The sequence below is a fragment of the Tachyglossus aculeatus genome, chromosome 2 (genome assembly GCF_015852505.1).
Source record: "Tachyglossus aculeatus isolate mTacAcu1 chromosome 2, mTacAcu1.pri, whole genome shotgun sequence".
In the NCBI taxonomy this organism is placed as follows: Eukaryota; Metazoa; Chordata; class Mammalia; order Monotremata; family Tachyglossidae; genus Tachyglossus; species Tachyglossus aculeatus.
In genome coordinates this window covers 86018768-86040903 of record NC_052067.1, presented here as the reverse complement: position 1 = coordinate 86040903, position 22136 = coordinate 86018768, and the positions used below count along the sequence as shown (strand labels likewise).

Genomic DNA, 22136 nt, shown 5'->3' with positions numbered 1-22136 from the left:
TTATGTATACCCCGGTGCTTACAATGGTGCTTGACACAAAGCAAGCCCTTGACAAATGCCATCATCATCATCCTGGGTCCTAACTGCTGGAACCCGAAAATTCAGGGTATCCTAAACCTTTCCTGGGATCATCTCAGTGCTTTGCACACAGTAAGTGTCCAGCGCTTAGAACAGTGCTTTGCATATAGTAAGCACTTAATGCCATCATAAAAAAATATGATTGTATGAATGAATTAATTAATGATGGCATTTATTAAGCGCTTACGATGTGCAATGCACTGTTCTAAGTGCTGGGGAGTTTACAAGGTGATCAGATTGTCCCACATGGGGCTCACAGTCTTAATCCCCATTTTACAGATGAGGTAACTGAGGCACAGAGAAGTTAAGTTTCTTGCCCAAAGTCACACAGCTGACAGGCGGCAGAGCCAGGATTAGAACCCATGACCTCTAACTCCCAAGCCCCTGCTCCTTCCACTGCGCCACACTGCTTCTAGGTAGATGACTGATTGAATGAATTTCCAATCCTGCCCTGTGCCTGTTCTGGGTCACAGTTTGAGCCCTCCCTGAATCCTTCTCTCCCAGGCAAACGGATTGCCACTTCTTGTCTTGAAGATTGCCAAGGATCTTCTCTCCAACTACCTGTTCCCCCTCTACTGCCTCCACAATTCTCCTCTCTGAGTGGGTTGGTTAAGTTTGGGCAGAGTGACTCTCCTGGCTTCCTCCTACCCCTCCTAAGTGTGGGGGCCAGTGTGACTGGCCATCATATTCTTCCTCTCCACCCACTTGTCCCCTCTTGTTCACTGCTTTCTCCTATAATTTCACAAAAGGAATCACTTTTTAAATCAACCTGCACTTGTAACAGAGTCGTACAAAATGGGTTATCTGTCAAAACATTCATCTCATTTCCTCTTCTGTTTACAGATCAGTTGCATTTGAACAGAGAATTTTGGAAGTTCTTCAATGGTTACAGCTTCCTGAAGAGGAAAGGTCTGTATGCATTAAATCAAAATTGGAATTTTCCCCGATTTTAAAGGCATAAGGAGCATAATTTCTTTAGTTCTAAGTTTGACCGTGTAAGAAGTACTATCATATGATGTTTTAACCCGGCTACATTAAGAAAATTAGAAAATTAAAGTTGTCAGGCTTCCACAGTGCCTTCTCAAGTGTTTTGAAATATTTATTAGATGGATAAAAGATTAGATTTGCTATCAACTGTTGAATTTATCTTTCTGGATTCTGTTTTTGTTTCCTATGTGTTCATAAAATGTTACATTTTGATACTGTTTGATTTAGACCACACTTTTACACTCTGTATTTAGAAGAACCAGATTCTTCAGGTCATGAAAAAGGACCAGTCAGCAGTGCTGTAAGTAATCTTTAATAAGTGACTTGACTTTCTGAAACTTCCCAACATGCATTTTTGTTTATTAAAGCAGAAATATTTTAACTTGGCTCAATGAGTGAGCTCTAGTAATAAGTGCTTACTACGTGCTAAACACTAAAATGGATGTAAATATTTCAGACAGTTTCAGTCCCAGAAGGGACCCATGATCAAAAAAATTAAACAGGAATAAATTTAAAACAATGAGAACTATTAAAAAGTGGTATTAAAAGATACACTCCAAAATGTTTATTCATTTCAAAGTGATCTAATGATTGTTACTTTTGGAACTCATTGAAATTCGGCCCTGAACTCCAAGGGAAAAAAATCAAGTGTAAGTTGACTAAGTTCTAAAAATTTAGGAGTGACGTTAGAGTTTACAGTGTGGCCTTGGGATCTCTGTTACTTAAATTCTTCACAAAGATTTATTCAGTATGAGGTGTAGCTGATGGGGAAACAAAAGTCTAGGGTTTGAATTTCAGTCTATAAATTATAATACCTAACATCTCATGGGCTTCCAACCAATTGGACTCAAGCTGAAACTCACTGAGAACTAGTGAAAACCCAAGAAATCAATCAATCATATTTACTGAGCACTTACTGGGTGCAGAGCACTGTACTAAGCACTTGGAAGAGTACAGTGTAACAGTGGGTAGATGTGTTCCCTACCCACAAGGACCTTGCAGTCTATGACTTTTAGACTGTGAGCCCACTGTTGGGTAGGGACTGTCTCTATGTGATGCCAATTTGTACTTCCCAAGCGCTTAGTACAGTGCTCTGCACATAGTAAGCGCTCAATAAATATGATTGATTGATTGATTATGAAGGAGTCAGATATTAAAATACAGATATGTACATAAATGCTGTGGGGCCAAGGGTGGGGTGAATAAAGGGTACTAATCCCAGTACAAAGAGTACTCAGAAAGGAGGAGTAGGGGGAATGAGGACTTAGTTGGGGATGACTTCTTGGAGGAGATGTGAATTTTAATAAGACTCCTTAGGGGTAGTATAACTAAGGAACCAGAGGAAATAGTGACTGACACTTAAAAGGTAAGACAGGTGAATCTGAGAAGCCATAGCTCTGTCTCATCTGCCCCGAACACTCTCCTGGTCTTCCCTGTCCACATTGACTCCTTACCAGAAGGGAGAGGGGAAGAGTCCTTTGCAGGGACAGGCAATCCCTGTACATAATGTAAGGCTTTGGATAATCAGTACTGTCCTAAGTGTTTAGTACAGCACACTTCATATAGTAATTGCTCAATACAGTTGTATCGACTGAGAACTGGAAGATTGGAATAATGACCTTTTCCCAGGAAAGAGGAAGGGACACTTGGGAAAACAGTCCCTGGGCCTCACAAGATGATGCAGAATTAGGATAGGATAAAACAGAACTGTTTTATATTGAGTTTCCAAGTAACAAGAAATTCCCCTCATTATTAGTATTTTACTAAAAGTCCATGAAATTTGAGTTTTTTTGCGACTAAATAACATTGTGATCATCAGAATTAACAAATTTAACTGAAATTAGTTTGTGTGTATCTCTGAGTCATTTTGTGGCAGGCAGTTATTTCCATGATCCAGTAGTATGATAGTAAGGTAGTAGGATCCTGGAAGTAGGATATATTCTACATAGGATAGAAGTAGGAAATAGGATAAGATAGAAGTAGGATAGTTATAGAATAACAACAACAGAAGTTGTCTATCTCTAAGACAACACGGCAGCTTTTCAGATCTACACATAGTGCCCCTACATCACTTTCTGGGCTGAGCTTTCATCCTCTGACAGACGGCAATATAGGTGGGGCTGTCAGCAGTGCTATTCTGGGGGTTGGACTCTCCCGATTTCAGACTGTGGCTGTGTGATGCCATGACTGTAAATGCGTTGCAGGCAGGGAATGTGTCTGTTTATTGTTACATTGTACTCTACCAAGTGCTTAGTGTAGTGCTCTGCACACAGTAAGAACTCAATAAATACCCACAGGCCTGGGAGTCAGAAGGACTTGGGTTCTAATCCTGACTCTGCCACTTGTCTGCTGTATGACCTTGAACAAGTCAGTTCACTTCTCTGTGCCCCAGTGACATCATCTGTAAAATGGAGATTAATAATAATAATAATAATGGTATTTGTTAAGCGCTTACTATTCATTCATTCAATTGTATTTATTGAGCACTTACTGTGTGCAGAGCACTGTACTAAGCACTTGGGAAGTACAAGTTGGCAACATATAGAGACGGTCCCTACCCAACAGCGGGCTTGTCCAAAGCACTGTTCTAAGTGCTGGGCGGGGTGGGGGTGGGGGGGGGGATACAAGGTGATTAGGTTGTCCCATGTGGGGCTCACAGTCTTAATCCCCATTTTCCAGATGAGGTAACTGAGGCACAGAGAAGTTAAGTGGCTTGCCCAAGGTCACACAGCAGACAAGTGGCAGAGCCGGGATTTGAACCCATGACCTCAGACTCTTTCCACGGAGCCATGCTGCTTCTCAAGACTGTGAGCCCAGTGTGGGACAGGAACTGTGTCGAACCCAATTATCTTGTATCTGCCCCAGTGCTTAGTACAGTGCCTGGCACATAGCGAGTGTTTAATGAATACCATAAAATAAAAGAAAACAAAACAAAACCAAAAAACTTCCAAGCTCTTTACCTCCCTGCCTTCTGTCTCTTCCCTACTCTAGTCCTTACTACACTCTGCTCCCTAGGTCATTTTTCTAAAAAAAAATTCAGTTCTCATCTGTTCACTCCTCAAAAGCCTCCAATGGTTGCCCATCTAACTCTACATCAATAGAAATAAATAATTTTTAGATCTGTATATAAGTAAATGTTGTGGGAGTGAAGGTGGGTGAAATAGCAAAGTCCCCAAGGGTAAGGATCCAAGGTTGAGATAATCACTCTCCCCACCTTTGAAGCCTTCTAGCCTTCATTTTCTTTACTTTCTCTCCCTTCTGCTTATCCCTTGCACTTGAATCTCTACCCTTTAAGTACTTGATATGCACTCCCACACTCAGCCCCACAACTTATGTCCATATTTGTCATTTATATATTTCTATTAATGTGTATCTCCCCCTCTAGACTGTTCCTAGATAACTTCCCAGTTGTGGGCAGGGAATGTGTCTGTTGTTGGATTGTACTCTCCCAAGTGCTTTGTACAGTGCTGTGCATTCAGTAAATACCACTGATTGTTTTAACCATGCGCCCTCCACTACCCCAGTTGGTAAAAAAACAAATTTTCTGATGAAAAAACATTACTTGAGAATCTGACATCCAGACCCCAACTCCCTGGACTCTTGAAGTTGTCCTGTATGTTTTCAGAAACGACTCCTCTTTCAGTTTTAATGGCTCAAGGACATATTTCCTGATTCATTTTATGAGCTGGTTCTTGGATCATGAAAGATTTGCAAAAAGCTTTCATATATTGAGTGATGCCTGAACAGACACATTCTTAAAAATTTTTTTCACAAAACTGAATTCCATGAATTGAATCATATTGCCTAATTGTCTTGCACCAAGGGAATCTGGTTTCCTGTAACAATTCTACAATTTCATTCCCAATGTCTGTTTTGACAACAAAGCAGGACTATTTTGACAGATCTGCTGTTCTCTGGCTCTGATTCTCAGTGTTATGCCCCACAGCTAGTTTATGAGCTATGGGTATGTTGAGTTGTTTTGCTGGGGATGGGGACAGGCTGTTTTCCTTTTAATCCCTTTTGATCAGATTGATGGAAAACGAAAGAAGAATAATTGTATTTGTTAGCACTTACTCTGTGCCAAACATTATACTAAGTGCATTAGTACAATGCAAGTCAATTAGATAACAAGCACATTCACTCACCTATCTTCTCTTTCCTTCCTATTCTCCTCCCCCCACCCCACCCACCCCTTTGCCAAATATGCTGCCACTGGGGAAGGAAGAGGCAAGGTGGGTAGAGAAATGACTAGCTATTTATTTTTGATTATCATCTTTGGATTAGTAAGACTTGGTTGAGTTTCAATCTTTGCTGGGTTTCTTTGACTCTTTCTCCCTTCCTTCCTCACCTCCTCTAGTTCGTTCTTAAGCTACCATTTAAGGAATCTTGAATCAAATATCACACTTCAAATTCCTCAACTTGTACATTGTGACCTAAAGAAATGTTTTATATTAAGTTGCCAAGTAACAAGGAATTCTCCTCATTATCAGTATTTCACTGAAAGTCCATGAAATTTGAGTTTTTTGTGTCTATTATTGTGATCATCAAAATTCACAGTTTTAACTGAAATTAGTTTGTGTGTATCCCTATAAGTATACAAGGCATTTTGAGGCAGGCAGTTATTTCCATAGCCATAAGATGAGTATAAGCGTAGCTCTAAATGGGTTTGAGAATTTACCTCTGCCCATGTCTTCCTATGTCTCTCAAAATCTTCCAACGGTTGCCCATTCATCTCTTCATTTCAAAACTCTAGGCCATCGGCTTTGGCATTCAATCGCCTCCCTCCCTTTTGCTTATCCAATGTCTTTACTATACCCCAGTTGTCCCTGTTTGTTCCTTTTAAGCAAATATACTTACTGTGCCTTGTTCTCTTCTTTCTTGTTACTGGACCTTAGTAAGTGCTTAGTACAGTGCTCTGCACACAGTAAGCGCTCAATAAATACAATTGATTGATTGGACCTCCCTCCTCCTCCTCATTTGACATACCACTGATCCCCCCAACTTCAAAGCCTTTTTGAAATCACATCTTCTCTGAGACCTTTTTTATGGTATTTAAGCACTTATTTTGTACCAAGCACTGTACTATGTAAGCACTGGGATAGACACAAGATAATCAGGTTAGTCACAGTACGGGCACCTAGTAAGCGCTTAACAAATACCATTATTATTATTATTATTATTATTTTGCAGATGAGGAAACTGAGGCACAGACTCTAGACTCTAAGCTGGTTGTAGGCAGGGAATGTGTCTTTATTATTATTTTGTACTCTCCCATGTGCTTAGTACAGTGCTTTGCACACAGTAAGCACTTGATAAATATGAGTGAATGAATGAATGAAAGAAGTGGCTTGCCCAAGGTCACATAGTAGACAAGTGGATTAATAATAATAAAATAATAATAATAATAATAATAATGATAATGTTGGTATTTGTTAAGCACTTACTATGTGCCAAGCACTGTTCTAAGCACTGGGGTAGATACAAAGTAATCAGGTTGTCCTGCATGGGGCACACAGTCTTGATCCCCATTTTACAGAGAGGCACAGAGAAGTTAAGTGACTTGCCGAAGGTCACACAGCTGACAAGTGGAAGAGTCGGGATAGAACCCAGGGCCTCTGACCTCCAGACTTGTGCTCTTTTCACTAGACCATATTACTTCTCAGTTTCCATGATTGATTTTTATTCTCCCCAGCTGTTTCTCCCAACTCCCATTTCAGCACTTTAGCAACCCCTAAACATTTAAATGCTGCCAACCCCCATTAACACATATGTACATATCTTATATGCTATTATTCCTCCTATAATTTATTTTAGTGTTTCTCACCCCTGGTAGACTGTAAGCTCCTTAAGGACATGGATCATGTCCACTAATTCTGTTGCACTCTTCCAAGTGTAGTGCAGTGTTCTGCAGGCAGCCTTCCAGTAACCTGTGGCTGATGGATTAATTTACCCAAGAGAGATGCCTATCTCAATTGGAGACTTGACAGGATTGTCTTGTGAAAGGAGAGTTGCCACTGTAGAGGTTTGGTGACCTCAGTTTGAATGAAGCTAGTGGAGTGATGAGTGCCAAGTACATACAATTGTCTTGGATTCAAGTTTTTCTCTTTGTTAGGAAAATTTCAGCTTGTTTGCAGTTCATCTTGTGAATGTGAAATTGCTTCAATTAATTTTTTTGTATATTCCATATCCCATCGTGAAGTGCTGTGACAAAGCAATTAATAGATTAAACAATGGGTCAATATTAGCTTATAAATGTACAGATATGCCTTATCATCCTAGTTTTTCTGGGCTGAAACTGAGTTTCCCTTTCAGTTGATGCATTCTTCCCAGCATAGTATTTAAACAACTTATTCTACATGAAATCTATTCTTTTTCAGGTTGTTAAAGCATTGCAGAGAGTTGATGAAATTGTTGGCATGCTGATGGATGGCTTAAAAAATTTAAAATTGGACAAATGCCTGAACCTTATTCTTGTGTCGGATCATGGTAATTTGAATTCAAACCATTCTCATTCAGATTCTCCTGCATGGACTTTTAATTTTTTCCCCTTAATTACTGACACTCGATGGGGTCTTTTTTATTCTCATATTCCCTGAAACTTTCTAAATCATTTGCATTTTAGCAATAGTAGAGATGAGGGATTAATTTTGTCTTTCTCATCTGTTTGTATCTGAATCATTTAAACAAAAGAAAAATCCACTTTTCCTGTTTTATCCATGACAGCCAAAGAGGCCATGGCAATATGAGAGATCCTAAGACATAGAAAATAAATCCTAATTTACCACTATAAAATTTTTATGTGCCCAAAAAGAATATTGCATGCACTTGTATTTTCTGCATCTCAGGAAAGACATAATTAAGGTGAAAAGGGTACAGAGAAGAGCAATAAAAGTATTAAAAGGTATGGAGCAAAATAGTTTTATTTGAAGGTTAATGGGGGTTGGGGTACAAATTAGGATTCGTTGATAGGGAAAGACAAAGGTTAAGAGACATAATCGAGTGTATAAATCATTAAGCATGGATGAGGTGAACACAGAATTGTTTATCAAATCCTATAAAGGCAGTTTGAGTGAGCACCCATTGAGGCTTGAGAGGAAACACTTCTTGGGGAGAATGATATATGTTTCATAGGTAAGATCGTTATCTGTAGAGAGTTTGTCCATGAATTCTTCTGTTTTGTAGTCTCCCAAGCACTTAGTACAGTGTTTTGTTCAGTAAATATGATTGATTGATATAAAGGAGTTAAGAAGTAGTATAGTTCATTCATTCATTCATTCAATCATATTTCTTGAGCACTTACTGTGTGCAGAGCACTGTACTAAGCGCTTGGGAAGTAGAAATCGGCAACATATAGAGACTGTCCCTACCCAACAATGGGCTCACAGTCTAGAAGGGGGAGACAGACAACAAAACAAAACATGTGGACAGGTGTCAGGTTGTCAGAACAAATAGAATTAAAGCTAAGTGCACCTCATTAACAAAATAAATAGAATAGTAAATATGTAAAAGTAAAATAGAGTAATAAATCCTGTACAAATCTATACAAGTGCTGTGGGGAGGGGAAGGAGGTAGGGCGGGGGGGATGAGGAGGAGGAGAGGAAAAAGGGAGCTCAGTCTGGGAAGGCCTCCTGGAGGAGGTGAGCTCTCAGTAGGGCTTTGAAGGGAGGACGAGAGCTAGTTTGGCAGATGTGCGGAGGGAGGGAATGCCAGGCTAGAGGTAGGACATGGGTCAGGGGTTGACTGTGGGACAGGTGAGAACGAGGCACAGTGAAGAGGTTAGTGGCAGAGGGGTGAAGTGTGTGGGCTGGGCTGTAGAAGGAGAGAAGGGAGGGGGCGAGGTGATGGAGAGCCCTGAAGCTGAGAGTGAGGAGTTGAAAGAACCCAGCCTGGGAATCAGAGGACCTGGGTTCTAATCCCAGTTCCACCACTTTCCTGCTATGTGACCTTGGGTAAGTCACTTAACATCTCAGAGCCTCAGTTTCCTCATCTGTAAAATGGGAATTAAATACCCCTCCTTCCTCCTACTTAGATTGTGAGCCTTCTGTGGGAAAGGGACTGTGTCTAACCTAATTATCTTGTATCTACCCTGCTCTTTGTACAGTGCCTGACACATAATAAGTACTTAACAAATACCATAAAAGAACAAAATGAACCCGTCACTGTTGGAGTAATCTTCAGAAAAAATGAGTGACTCCAAATTGGATTTTAAGCGGGAAACTTGGGAATGTTCAGTCCAACTCATGGAGCTTCTGGAACTTGACCTGACTCTTTGACTTATGGCTTAAACTTCCCTCACCCTCCAGAGAATCCTCAAGTTGGATTGAGTCACAAACCAAGGAATTTGGGTGGGATGGAGCCCGAGAGAGTGAAATGTATCACCGACTTATTAGCCTTTTGCCCTGCCCCTGAGATAGCCCATCTGAGTTGGGGGATTGGATAAGAAAATATGAAATACTCAGGGACCTTAAGTTTATTTTGATAAGCAGCATGGCCTAGTGGGTAGAGCATGGGCCTGGTGGTCAGAAGGACCTGGGTTCTAATCCTGGCTCCCTTGGGCAAGTCACTTAACTTTTCTGTGCCTCAATTACCTGATCTGTAAAATGGGAATTGAGACCGTGAGCCTTATGTGGGACAGGGACTATGTCCAATGTGAGCCCATTGTTGGGTAGGGATTGTCTCTATTTGTTCCCGAATTGTACTTTCCAAGCGCTTAGTACAGTGCTCTGCACACAGTAAGCGCTCAATAAATATGACTGAATGAATGATTAGCTTGTATCTACCCCAGCGCTTACTACAGTGCCTGGCACATAGTAAGCACTTAGCAAATACCATAAAAAAAATAAAAATAACAGTGAGGTAGGGCAGACTGGGATCGATAGCAAACTGCAAACTGTTGCACTCTGTGGTTGGATGGTGAGGGCTGGGTTTCTTCTGGTGGTGAAAGACCACCTGTTCAGCCTGTCCAACAGCTCTCTCCTTGAAATAAATACATGTGTCTCTTTTTACCAGGAATGGAGCAAGGCAGCTGTAAGAAATTTGTCTATCTGAACAAGTATTTGGATAACAGAGATAATTTCAAAGTAATCCACGGCCCTGCAGCTCGCTTGAGAATCTTGAATGGCTCAGGTATTTCCTACACCTGTAAGGCAGTTATATAACTGATTTGAACCTGAATGTGCTCCAGAGGTATTTATGTAAGTCAGCCATGGCAAAAGCAGCAAGGCATAGTGGATAGAGCATGGGCCTGGGAATCAGAAGGACATGAGGTCTAAACCCAGCTCTACCACTTGTCTGTTGTTTGACCTTGGTCAAGTCACTTCTTTTCTCTGTGCCTGAGTTCCCTCATCTGTAAAATGGGTTTAAAGATTGAGCCCCATGTGGGACATGGACTGTGGCCAACCTGACTACCTCATATCTACACCTGTGTTTAGAACAGTGCCTGGTACAGAGTAAACATTTAACAAATGCCACATCATTAGATTGTCAACTCCTTGAGGGCAGGAGCAGGATTGTCTCCATCTACTGTACCCTCCATAGTTGTTCCCATAGAGCCCTGGCCATAGCTAGAGCTCAATTTATTGTGTAAGATGCTAAGTACGGGAATGGACTTCTTTTTTTTAAGTAAGATTCATAGCAGTGAAAATAGTGAGGGAGTATCTTTGTTAAGGAGGCAACAGACTATTCTGTAGTGTCGTTTGTTTGGAAGCCTCCTGGATAAGGTGCTGTATCATAAGTATGAAAGATCTCCAGGAAGAATTTCCATAACCTTCTACTGAAACGCAGCCCAAAATTTGACCATTTAAGGACCACCTCCTGTGTTTGCCTTGAAATCTATATCCTTTATTATTCTCTGTAGTAGTAACCCTATAGAGGAAAGAGGAATCATCCTGAAAATGTGTAACCATATGAAGTGCATTTGATATGAAGTTATGCAATAGGGAATTATGCTAAAAGATGCTATATTATCACTAGAGGAAATCATTTTATTAAAAAATTACATCTTATTGTTGTAATGGGTGATCCAGTTACCACAGTGAAATATTCCATGTGTATGGCTTTATTAGGCCACTTGAATCATTAGGAACTTATTTTCTCTGGTTGGAGTGATGGTTACTCTTTAGAAAACTTTTCGTATTTCATTTCTTTAATCAATTATTTCCTCATTCTTTGCCTTTTTAGCTAATTATGAAGACATTGCAAGAAATCTTTCTGTAAGTATTTTAGGCCTTTAGTATCTTGTTTTAAACTGAGAAAGAGTATTATCTAGTGGATAGGGCATGGGCATGGGAGTCAGAAAGATGTGGGTTCTAATCCCACTTGTCTGCTGTGTGACTTTGGGCAAGTCACTTAACTTCTCTGTGCCTCAGTTAACAAGTCTGTAAAATGGAGATTGAGACTGTGAACCCCATGTAGGTCATGGACTGTATCCAACTTGATTAGCTTGTATCTACCCTAGCACTTAATAATATAGTGTCTGGCACATAGCAAGCATTTGATAAATACCACAGAAAACAAATATTAAGGAAAGTATACTTCTGACTCTTAACCGAAACCTTGTCCATTTCCACGCAAATCCTGACTAATGACTATAGTGTGGAATGAAGTTACTAGGTGAAGTTATAGTGTGGAATGAAGTTGCATTTATATCCGTGTGGCCATTTTAAAAGATTTGTTTAAAGTTAAATGTATCTGGGCCATAAAGATTCAGGGGCTACTGGCAAAAGCTCACTTTGGTTAACATGTCCTATGAAATTTATGTTTGCAATGATGGGTGACAAGTGATGTTAATGTTCAGAGCCCCAGAGCTTTAAGGCAAATTATAGTTTTAAGAGAGGTCAGTTTAGCCTTTTGAAGTACTTTTCTCACTGTCAGACAATAAATAAGACAGGGGGATAACTCTCCCACTTTTGGTTTGAGGTCACATTACATCAATCAATCAACAGTATTTCCTGTGCACTTACTGTGTGCAGAGCAGTGTACTGTTTGGGAGAGTACAGTAACAGAGTTGGTAGACACATTCCCTGCCTACAGGGAACTTAGAGTCTAAAAGGGGAGATAGACTACAATAAGGATATGTGCATAACTGCTATGGGTCTAAAGGAGGGGTGAATAAAGGATGAAAATACAAGTACAAGAGTGATGCAGAAGTAAGTGGGAGAAGAGGAAATAAAGTTCTCATGGAGTAGATGTGCCTTCAGTGAAGCCTTGAAGGTGGGGAGAGTGATCATCTGTCAGATATGAAGATGGAGGGCAGTCCAGGCCAGAGGCAGGATTTGGGTGAGTGGTCAGCGGCAAGGTAGATCGGATCAAGATACAGTTAGTAGATTGGCGTTAGAGGAGTGAAGTGTGTGGACTGGGTTATAGTAGGAAATCAGTGAGGTAAGGAAGGAGGGGGCTAGGTGATTGAGTGCTTTAAAGGCAACGGGAAGGAGTTTCTGTTTGATGCAAAGGTGGATGGGCAATCACTGGAAGTACTTGAGGAGTGGGGATAAATGGACCAAACATTATTGTGAAAAAGAAACGATCCTGGCAGCAGAATAAAGAATAGAGTGGCTAGATACAGGAGGTAGGGAGGTCAGTAAGGAGGCTAATACTGTAGTCAAGGAGTTTGGATGGAGAGGAAAGGTCAGATTTTAAGGACTTTATAAAGTTTGAACTGAAAAGATTCAATGACATAGAATATGTTGGGTTGAATGGGAGAGATGAGTCAAGGATAGTACCAAGGTTATGGGCTTGTAAGATGGGGAGGATGGATGGGGAAGATGGTGGTGCTGTGTACAGTGACAAAAAAGTCAGGGGGAGGACAGGGTTTGGGTGGGAACGTAAGGAGTTCTGTTTTGGACACGTTAAATTTGAGGTTTTGGTGCGACATCCAAGTAGAGATGTCCTGAAGGCAAGAGGAAATGCATGACTGCAGAGGAGAGAGGTCAATCTTCCTCAATTTTTTATTTCTTTTTTCTGCTCTCCACCCCTCCCCAAAGCTTCCCTATACTTTTTAGAGAGCCCAGTAAGGATGTTGGATTTTCAAACTCCTACACACGTCAATAGTTCTAGACTTATGATCATCTTGCCTGGAGTTTCTACCCTTCTCCTTTCATAACTGTTCACCGAGTGGGGAGAGCTCTGGGGTGGGCTTCCAGGAGAACAGCAAGAGGTCATTACTTTTCCTTTCCCCAGCTCATTTGATGGGCCAGTAGAATGACTTGTTAGAGATATTTAATAAGTATGAATCCATGTTGTCAATTTTTCATTTTACCGTATTAGTGCATGGAGCCAGACCAGCCTTTCAGACCATACCTGAAACAGTTTTTACCAAAGCGTTTTCACTTTGTCAACAATGACAGGATTGAGCGTCTAACATTTTACTTGGAACCACAGTGGCAGATGGCAATGTAAGTTACTGAACTTAGACCATGGCTAACCGGGGCTGAGAGTGGGAATAACGAAGGCCATAGAAGCTTTGGGTGATATTCTGTGGTGCTTTTCATAGTCACTTCCTTGGTGACACTGACTACCGTTAGTTGAGATTACTCTGGAGACTCAAATGAATCGATTCAGCCTCACACTGTTGAGCTGCCCTTGAAAGAAACCCATTAGTTGCCAAGACAATGATCCTCTAGAATTATTCAGTAACATCAAGAGGGGAATTAGTCCAGGCCTAGGGTGACCCTGAGTATTATGATTGTCAGTACAGAGAGAACCTATAAATCAGTGTGTTGTGCACTTTACTAAATGGTAGGGAGAACACAAGTGTGGGTGGACACAACCCCTGCCCTCAGGGAGCTTTCAATCCGGTGAGGAAGACCCACATTACAATAAATTGCAGGGTGGGGAGGCAAGCAACTTATAAGGATTATGTACAGATGTGCTGAGGAGGTAGGGGTGGTAGTTTGAAGGTACAGATCCAAGTGCGTAGGTGATGCAGAAGGGAGGGAGAATAGGATGGGGAGATAGGAGTTTAGTCAAGGAAGGTTTCTTGCAGAAGATGTGATTTTAGTAAAGGCCTCTGAGATGAGAAGAGTTGGCCGGGGGAGGGGGACGGGGTGGGGAATCTGTCGGATATGAAGTGGGAGGAAGTTCCAGCAAGGATGGGTAGTGGGGAAAGAGCTAAGTGCCTTAAAACCAGTGGAGAGGAGTTTCTGTTTGATGTGGAGATGGTTGGACAGCCATTGGAAGTTTTCGAAGAGTAGGAAGGTATGCACACTGCTATTTCTTTTTTTTTTCTTTTCCTTTTTTTTTTAATGATCTGGAAAGGAGAGTAAAATATGAACTGGAGTGGACAGGAAGTTAAGCAAGGATGCTGATTCAGCAGTGGACAAAGGATATGACAATTGCTTGGACCAGTGTGGTAGTAATCAATATGGAGAGAAAGGGGAAAGGGGTGGGTTTTGAAAATGTTGTGAAGAAAGAACAGATGTTGTGATGATAGATAGAACCAAATCACTTGTGTACATACAACTGATGAGCAACCACTATATGATGTTTCCATTTAACCTAGGAACCCAATGACTAAGAAGAGTTGTTCAGGTGGATTCCATGGTTCTGATAACTTATTCTCAAGAATGCAAGTGAGTAAAAATGTTAAACTTTTTAAAACATCAAAAAAGAGCAATGATTGAGCATCTCAAAGGTATATTTTTTCCAATCTTCTACATAAGCTTGAAGTCTTTGGTGTTATTTTAAATGTGTCTTGAGAAATCATTAAAGTGATGAGAAGGTGGATCAATTAGCAAGAATTTGGATTGCCTAAATCTCAGACTAATCATTTGACACTTTAGATAGACTTGTAGTGGAAGGGAGCAGAATTGTGCCTGAATCATAACGGTTAATGGGTTAGGTGTTCCCAAATCCATGACTTATAAGTGGTGGTGACCTTAGTGTTCCTTATTGCTGTGGATTCCGCTCGAATTTGTTATGAAGTGTACTTGCTGACTCAAGTCCCATGTTGGGTCGTGTTTGGATAAAGCAAATTTTTGAAGATCTTTTGTTAGCTTATTTTCTCTTCCTCTATTCCCCACATTATAATGCAGTGGTAAAAGATATGTTCCATGCCTGGCCTGATTATTTTGTATCTACCCCAGCGCTTGGCACATAAAAAGCACATAAATTATTATCATTATTACTAATAAGTTAATTTGAATGCAATAATTATAATAAGCTTAAATAGCCCCATTGTAAGCTCAATTAGTCTATATGTTGAAAGGTGAAAAGTCAGGTATTTAGGTCAACAGTCACATAATGTTGATTTGAAGTATGGCTCAATATCTGCAGAATATGGAAGGAACCCACTATAGCTACTCTTCTTTGATTAAATCCTAGGCTCTCTTCATTGGCTTTGGACCTGGATTCAAGCATAAAACTAAGGTTCAGCCCTTTGAAAACATCGAAGTTTATAATTTAATGTGTGGTAAGTACAAGCAACCAGGTGTGCCAGGAAGATGGGGGTGGGCACACTTAGGTGTAAAAAAGGAAGGAATGGGAAATAAAAATGGTGGGGAAGAGGAACCAGAAGGTAAAAAAGGAGAAGCACCCCCCTATCACTACATCTCTAGTCGACACAGGGATCGGGGGCTGGATGTGAAGCGTGTCCCTCACCTTCCCTGGCCCGATCTTTCAAGGGATCCACCGGGATAGGATGGGGCAGGTTGGAGCTGCAGAGATGACAGTGCCCTTCCTACGGAACCGCCTGATGTCATCATACACGAAGCAGGCTCTTACAGCCAGGGCTGCCGTGGAAGTGACACAGGTCCATTGTGGCCATCACGGATCTCCATTGGCGGTGCCAGTGCCAGTGAAATCCTGCAGGAGCTATGCTGCCTAGACAGTGATTCCAGAGCTTGCACTCTGGCGAATCCCTCAGGCCACCTGGTCCATGAGGACCAGAATGGCAGGATCTGCAGTGGCATCCTCAGCATCTTCCTCCTCTGGCTGGGAGGAGTGAGGAGATGCCATTGCAATCTCAACTCCACTTCCGGTCCCTGCCTGGCTCCAAGGGGCAGGGGAAGCTTCCTGGCTTGTCCTAAAGCAGCGTGAAGAAGAAGAGAAGCAGCGTGGCTCAGTGGAAAGAGCCCGGGCTTTGGAGTCAGAGGTCATGGGTTCACATACCGACTCCGCCAATTGTCAGCTGTGTGACTTTGGGCAAGTCACTTAACTTCTCTGGGCCTCAGTTACCTCACCTGTAAAATGGGGATGAAGACTGTGAGCCCCACGTGGGACAACTTGATCACCTTGTAACTTCCCCAGCGCTTAGAACAGTGCTTTGCACATAGTAAGCTCTTAATAAATGCCATTATTATAAAAGCTGTGGGGGCCCAAACTAAGAGCTTTGCTCCTTCAGTTCCAGCCCCGCGGGGACAGTCTCCACCCTAAGCTGGTGCCTATGCCAGCAACTGGTCCTCATTAAATTATGCACTCAATCACCTAGCCCCCTGCTACCTTACCTCCCTGATTTCCTACTCCAACCCAGCTCACACGCTTCGCCCCTGTAATGCCAACCTACTCACTGTACCTCAATCTAATTGATTTCACCACCAACCTCTCACTCATGTACTGCCTCTGGCCTGGAACACCCTCCAGCCCTCTTTATGTCCGACGGATGATCATTTTCCCCACCTTCATAGCCTTACTGAAGGCAGATCTCCTCCAAGAGGCCTTCCCCGACTAGGCCCTTATTTCCTCTTCTTCCCCTCCCTTCTGAGGAGTGCTTGGCACATAGTAAGCACTTAACAAATACTATAATTATTATTATTCTGTGTCACTCTTGCACTTGGATTTGCACACTTTATTCATCCCTCCCTCAACCCCATAGCATTTATGTCCATATCTGTAATTTATTGATTTCTGTTAATGTCTGTCTCTCCCGCTAGACTGTAAGCTCACTGTGGGCAGGGAACATGACTCCCAACTCTGTTACATTGTATTCATTCATTCATTCAATTGTATTTATTGAGCACTTACTGTGTGCAGAGCACTGTACTAAACACTTGGGAAGTACAATTTGGCAACATATAGAGATGGTCCCTACCCAACAACGGGCTCACAGTCTAGAAGGGGGAGACAGACAACAAAACAAAACATGTGGTCAGGTGTCAAGTCATCAGAATAAATAGAAGTAAAGCTAGATGCACATCATTGACAAAATAAATAGAATAGTAAATATGTACAGGTAGAATAGAGTAAAAAATCTGTACAAACATATACAGTATATATGGAGTATATATACTCTCCCAAGCACTTAGTACAGTGCTCTGCAAACAGTAAGTGCTCAAAAAATATGATCGATTGATTTTGCAGATACTTCTGCAGTGTCTGGCTAGTTGCTAGTTACAAATCTCTTTTTTTCCCCCCCTCTTTCCTCAAACCAGTGAAACTCTTTTGGGAGGGGAAATGTGGACTAAACTTTTATTTTAAAAAGTGATCTGGGCAGGAGAGTGAAGTTTGAACTGGAGAGGGGAGAGGCAGGAAGATCAGCAAAGAGGCAGATGTAGTAAGTCAGCAAAAAGGCAGATGTAGTCAAGGTGGGATATGATAAGTGTTTGGATCAGCGTAGTAGTAGTTTGGATGGAGAGGAAAGAGTAGATTTTAACTATGCTGTAAAAGTGGAACCAACAGGATTTGGTGACAGATTGAATATGTGGGTTGAATAAAAGATGAGGCAAAGGTAATGCCTAGGTTCTGGGCTTGGGAGACAGGGAGATTAGTGCTGTTGTGTACAGTGATAGGAAAGACAAAGGGAGGACAGGATTTGGGTGGAAAAATGAGGGTGGAAACATGCTCTTTTGGGCATGTTACAATTTGAGGTGTCAGGGATATACAAGTGGAGATGTTCTGAAGGCAGGAGGAAATGCGAGACCGCAGAGAACAAAGAAGTCAGGGATGAAGAGACAGACTTGGGAATCAGCCTTTGTAGTCATGGTAATAATAATAATAATGATAGCACTTATTAAGTGCTAACTATGTGCAAAGCACTGTCCTAAGCACTGGGGAGGTTACAAGGTGATCAGGTTGTCCCAAGGGGGGCTCACAGTCTTCATCCCCATTTTACAGATGAGGTAACTGAGGCTCAGAGAAGTTAAGTGACTTGCCCAAAGACACAGCTGACAATTGACGGAACCGGGATTTGAGCCCATGACCTCTGACTCCAAAGCCCCTGTTCTTTCCACTGAGCCACACTGCTATGGTAGTTGAAGCTGTGCTTAGTGGATTCAGATCCAAGGTCATTTGTCACACAGAAGAGAGATGGATGAGGGGAAATGATGGCTTAATCAGGGAAGGCCTCTTGGAGGAGGTATCCTTATTTCCCATTTCCCCTATTTAGAGGGGGAGACAAACATTAAAATACACTGTAGACAGTAGGCTCTCTATGTTCTACCAACTCTATTGTGTTATATCAATCAATCATTTATTTAGGGCTTACTGTGTGCAGAGCACAGTACTAAGTGCTTGGGAGAGTACCAGTATAACAGATTGGGTAGACAAGTTCCCTGCCCACAACTCTCCCAAATACCTACTACCAGGTATCTAGTACAATGCTCAGTACACAGTGAATGCTCAATAAATACCATTGACTATGTTAAGTGAGAACTAGTGTGTTCTATTTGACTTCAGTACACTGAGGGTTTTGTGAGGAACACATATTGAAAAGTTTTATTCCATGATTTTAATCCATCTTTGAGTCCCTACTCTGTGCAAAGCATTTTTCCAGCTGTTCCAAGATCATAAAAGAGCCCTACCCTTCAGGAACTCCAACCAATAAATATACAATAGTTGCAAGTGACTTCTTTTTCACTTCTTGCTTTTGGCTTTTTCCCTGTCTCTTTCATGCAAGAAACTGAAAAAAACTATCCCATCAGTGATATTTGAGTGCAAACCTCTGCACTAAGCATTTGGGAGACAGAATAGAGTAGGTGGATATGATCCCGGGTATCTTATCGTTTAGTAGGATACTTACTGAGCTACTCTGAGTAACATACTCAACACTGCCTTACTACTATGTCCATCCCCATTTTGTATCTGCTGCTGTTGAAGTATTCTGTGAGGTCACAACAGCCTGCACCCATTCCTCTAGCATCTTTCATTCATTCAGTTGTATTTATTGAGTGCTTACTATGTGCAAAGCACTGTATTAAGCATTTAAGCACTGTACTAAGTAAGCATCTACCTCATAATGTATCATGAGGGGCATAGAAATTCTGAAAGATCATGGATGACTTGTGCAAATCACCACTACTGCAAAAATAATTCCAGTACATGTTCTGTAGGCGTACTTTTCCCCTCTTTATCATTGTTTTCAGAACAATGCTCAGCCTGAATGGCAAGATGCCATAAAATGCTTTATAGGCTCAGAATGCAAAATATTCTCACTGTCATTTCAGTGGATACAATCTCATCATCAACAGCATTGCCTTTGAACTGTAGGATGACTCTTAGATGAGTGTTTGAGTATAGGAGTAAAGTAAATGAAGAAAATCAAACCATTAAGTACATATGCTAAGTTGGTTGATGTGATGGCATAACCGTTACCTCCTATTGCCTCTAGTGGCATTCTTCTGTTTTTAAAAAGCACACACTTCATCAAATCTATCTTCCTGAAGCTTGAAAATTTTTCTGCAACTTTTTTTTATTTTAGATTTACTGAACTTAAATCCCACTTCCAACAATGGGAGTCATGGAAGCTTGAATCATCTTCTGAATAAACCCATCTACAACCCACAGCATCCCAAGGAAGAAAGCCAGCTGACCCAATGCCCTGTGTCAGAGAAATCAACCAAAGAAAACCTTGGCTGCTCGTGCGGTGTTTTGGTAGGTACCTTTTTTTTTTAATGGCATATATGCACTTCCTATGTTCCAGGCACAGTTCTAAGTGCTGAGGTAGATACAAGATAATCAGGTTGTCCACAGTCCCTGTCCCATATAGGGCTCAGTCTTAATCCCCATTTTCCAGATGAGGTAATTGCGGCACGGAGAAGTGAAGTGACTTATCCAAGGTCACACAGAAGACGAGTGGCAGAACCAGGATTAGAACCCAGGTCCTCTGTCTCTCAGGCCCGTGTTCTTTCAGGTAGGCTGCACTGTACTTTTTGAGCCACGACACTGATGAATGGCCAATCTGATTTAGTAGGAATTTCAACTCTCTCTGAGCAAGCGATCACTTGATCTTGTGATCACTATTTTACACCATGTGCCGATTGCTCTTGGAAACTGTTCATCTGAGCCCCATGTAATTTCAGAGGGTTGCAGCTGGGTCTCTGGTGTTGGCTATAAGGGAAGGATCCTCACTTTACCCATGGCTCATGAAGCTGTCCCTCACCCAAGGAATGCTGACACTCTAAACCTTCACCAGAGTTGTTTGCTTGCTGATTTGGAAATAACTGTCCTCACCCATGCCTGCTCCTTCAACCTTTCCCTGGTATTAGCCTCTTTTCCCCTTGCCTCAGAATTTTCTTCTCCTCTATTAAAGGAGCTGCTGGTATTGCTTACAAGCTTTCCATTGCCACCAAGTTAGGGAGGTTGGAGAAAACTAAAGAAGGAGCTATCTGCAGGAAGCAAGGGAGCTGGGAAGAGCTGCATGGTGCAGCATCTTTCCTTGGATTTGTTGGGGTTTTTTTGGAGTGCTTACTATATGTCAAACACTATCCCAAGTTCTGGGGTAGGTAAAGTTAATTAGGTTGGACATACTCCCTGTCCCTTAGTGGGGCTCACACTCTAAGTAGATAGGGGAACAGGAGAAGTAAGATACAGAGAAGTTAAGTAGCTTGCCCAGGGTCACACAGAATGCAATTGGCAGAGCTGAGATTAGAGCCCAGTTCCTCTGATTTCCAGGCCCATGCTCTTTCCACTAGGCCATGCTTCTTCTCCCTTTTGCTAGATTGTAAAATCCTTGTGGGTAGGGATTTTGTGGTCTTCTGCCATAGTGTCCCAAGTGCTCTGCACACAGTAAGCACTCAATTAATACCACTGATTACCCCTCTCACCCTCCGCCTCCCTCCCACCCATTTACCATCAGGCAGGCTTGTAAACGACAAGGTTGCGGACAGCTGTCGGCCTACCAGCCCTGAAGTATCACTGCTGAATCAAACCCAGCTTCTCTGGGAGCTGCCGCAAACTGAAGCAGCAGCTGAATGAGGAGCCGCCGAAGGGGTGGAGAGGCAGAGCTAGAGGCAAGAACTGTTGAAGGAGGACTTTGGCTCCAAATTCAAACAGTTATGGTTCTGATGGCAGGGCAGGGTAGCCTCAAAAGATATTCATATATACAGGGTTACCCTTCTTATTTGAAAAAGACATCATGGATGGTGTAATTAATCTCTGAGTGTGATTGAACAGGTTAATGGGGGACTGACAAACCTAGTCATATTGTGCACACAAAAAGATCATCTTTGTGTTAACGTGGTTTATAATAATTGATAACAATAGTAATAATAATAATAATGGTATTTGTTGAGCACTTATTATGTTCTAGGCACTGAACTAAACGCTGGGGTGGATACAAGAAAATAGGGTTGGACACAGTCCCTGTCCCATGAAGGGCTCAAAGCCTTAATCCCCATTTTACAGATGAGGTAACTGAGGCACAGAGAAGTAAAGTGACTTGCCCAAGGTCACTCAGCAGACAAAAGGCTGGATTAGAACCCATGACCTTCTGATTCCCAGGCCTGTGCTCTATCCGTTCTGCCATGCATGTTTGTGGTACCTGCCACTTTTTTTTTTCTCTCTTGCCTCCTTGGTTCTCTTGCTTTATAAAGCTTTCACTCAAAAAAAGCCACTCTTTTCCTTAGAGCAGTATGACATGCTGATTTATCCCTGGCAACTGATCACTAGTTTTCAATCAGTGGTATTGACTGAGTGCTTATTGTGGGCAGAGCATTTTTCCATGCACTCGGGAAGGTACAATACGATAGAGTTGGATACAGCCTTGTCTGAGATTTTGTTTGACTGTCTTTAAAGTGTTTAATAAAGGCACAAGGGGTGTGTGGGGGGTGTGGGGGTGTGTGTGCATGTTTAAATTTAGTATGCATATGTTGGATAAACTGGTCTATGATCACTGTACTGGTAGTTTAAAAGAATAATCTTCC

The 22136-nt window shown here is 41.8% G+C and overlaps 1 protein-coding gene across 1 annotated transcript in view; it reads left to right on the top strand.

Annotated features, from left to right (window-relative positions):
• Positions 1-22136, top strand: part of ENPP1 (ectonucleotide pyrophosphatase/phosphodiesterase 1) — an 80560-nt gene that overhangs the window by 40320 nt on the left and 18104 nt on the right. Inside the window, exons 10-18 of the mRNA XM_038760683.1 lie at positions 922-987; positions 1294-1366; positions 7443-7551; positions 10075-10191; positions 11245-11276; positions 13330-13457; positions 14564-14633; positions 15385-15472; positions 19694-19866. Of these exons, the coding sequence (XP_038616611.1) occupies positions 922-987; positions 1294-1366; positions 7443-7551; positions 10075-10191; positions 11245-11276; positions 13330-13457; positions 14564-14633; positions 15385-15472; positions 19694-19866 (856 nt within the window). The remainder of the gene's footprint in view (positions 1-921; positions 988-1293; positions 1367-7442; positions 7552-10074; positions 10192-11244; positions 11277-13329; positions 13458-14563; positions 14634-15384; positions 15473-19693; positions 19867-22136) is intronic.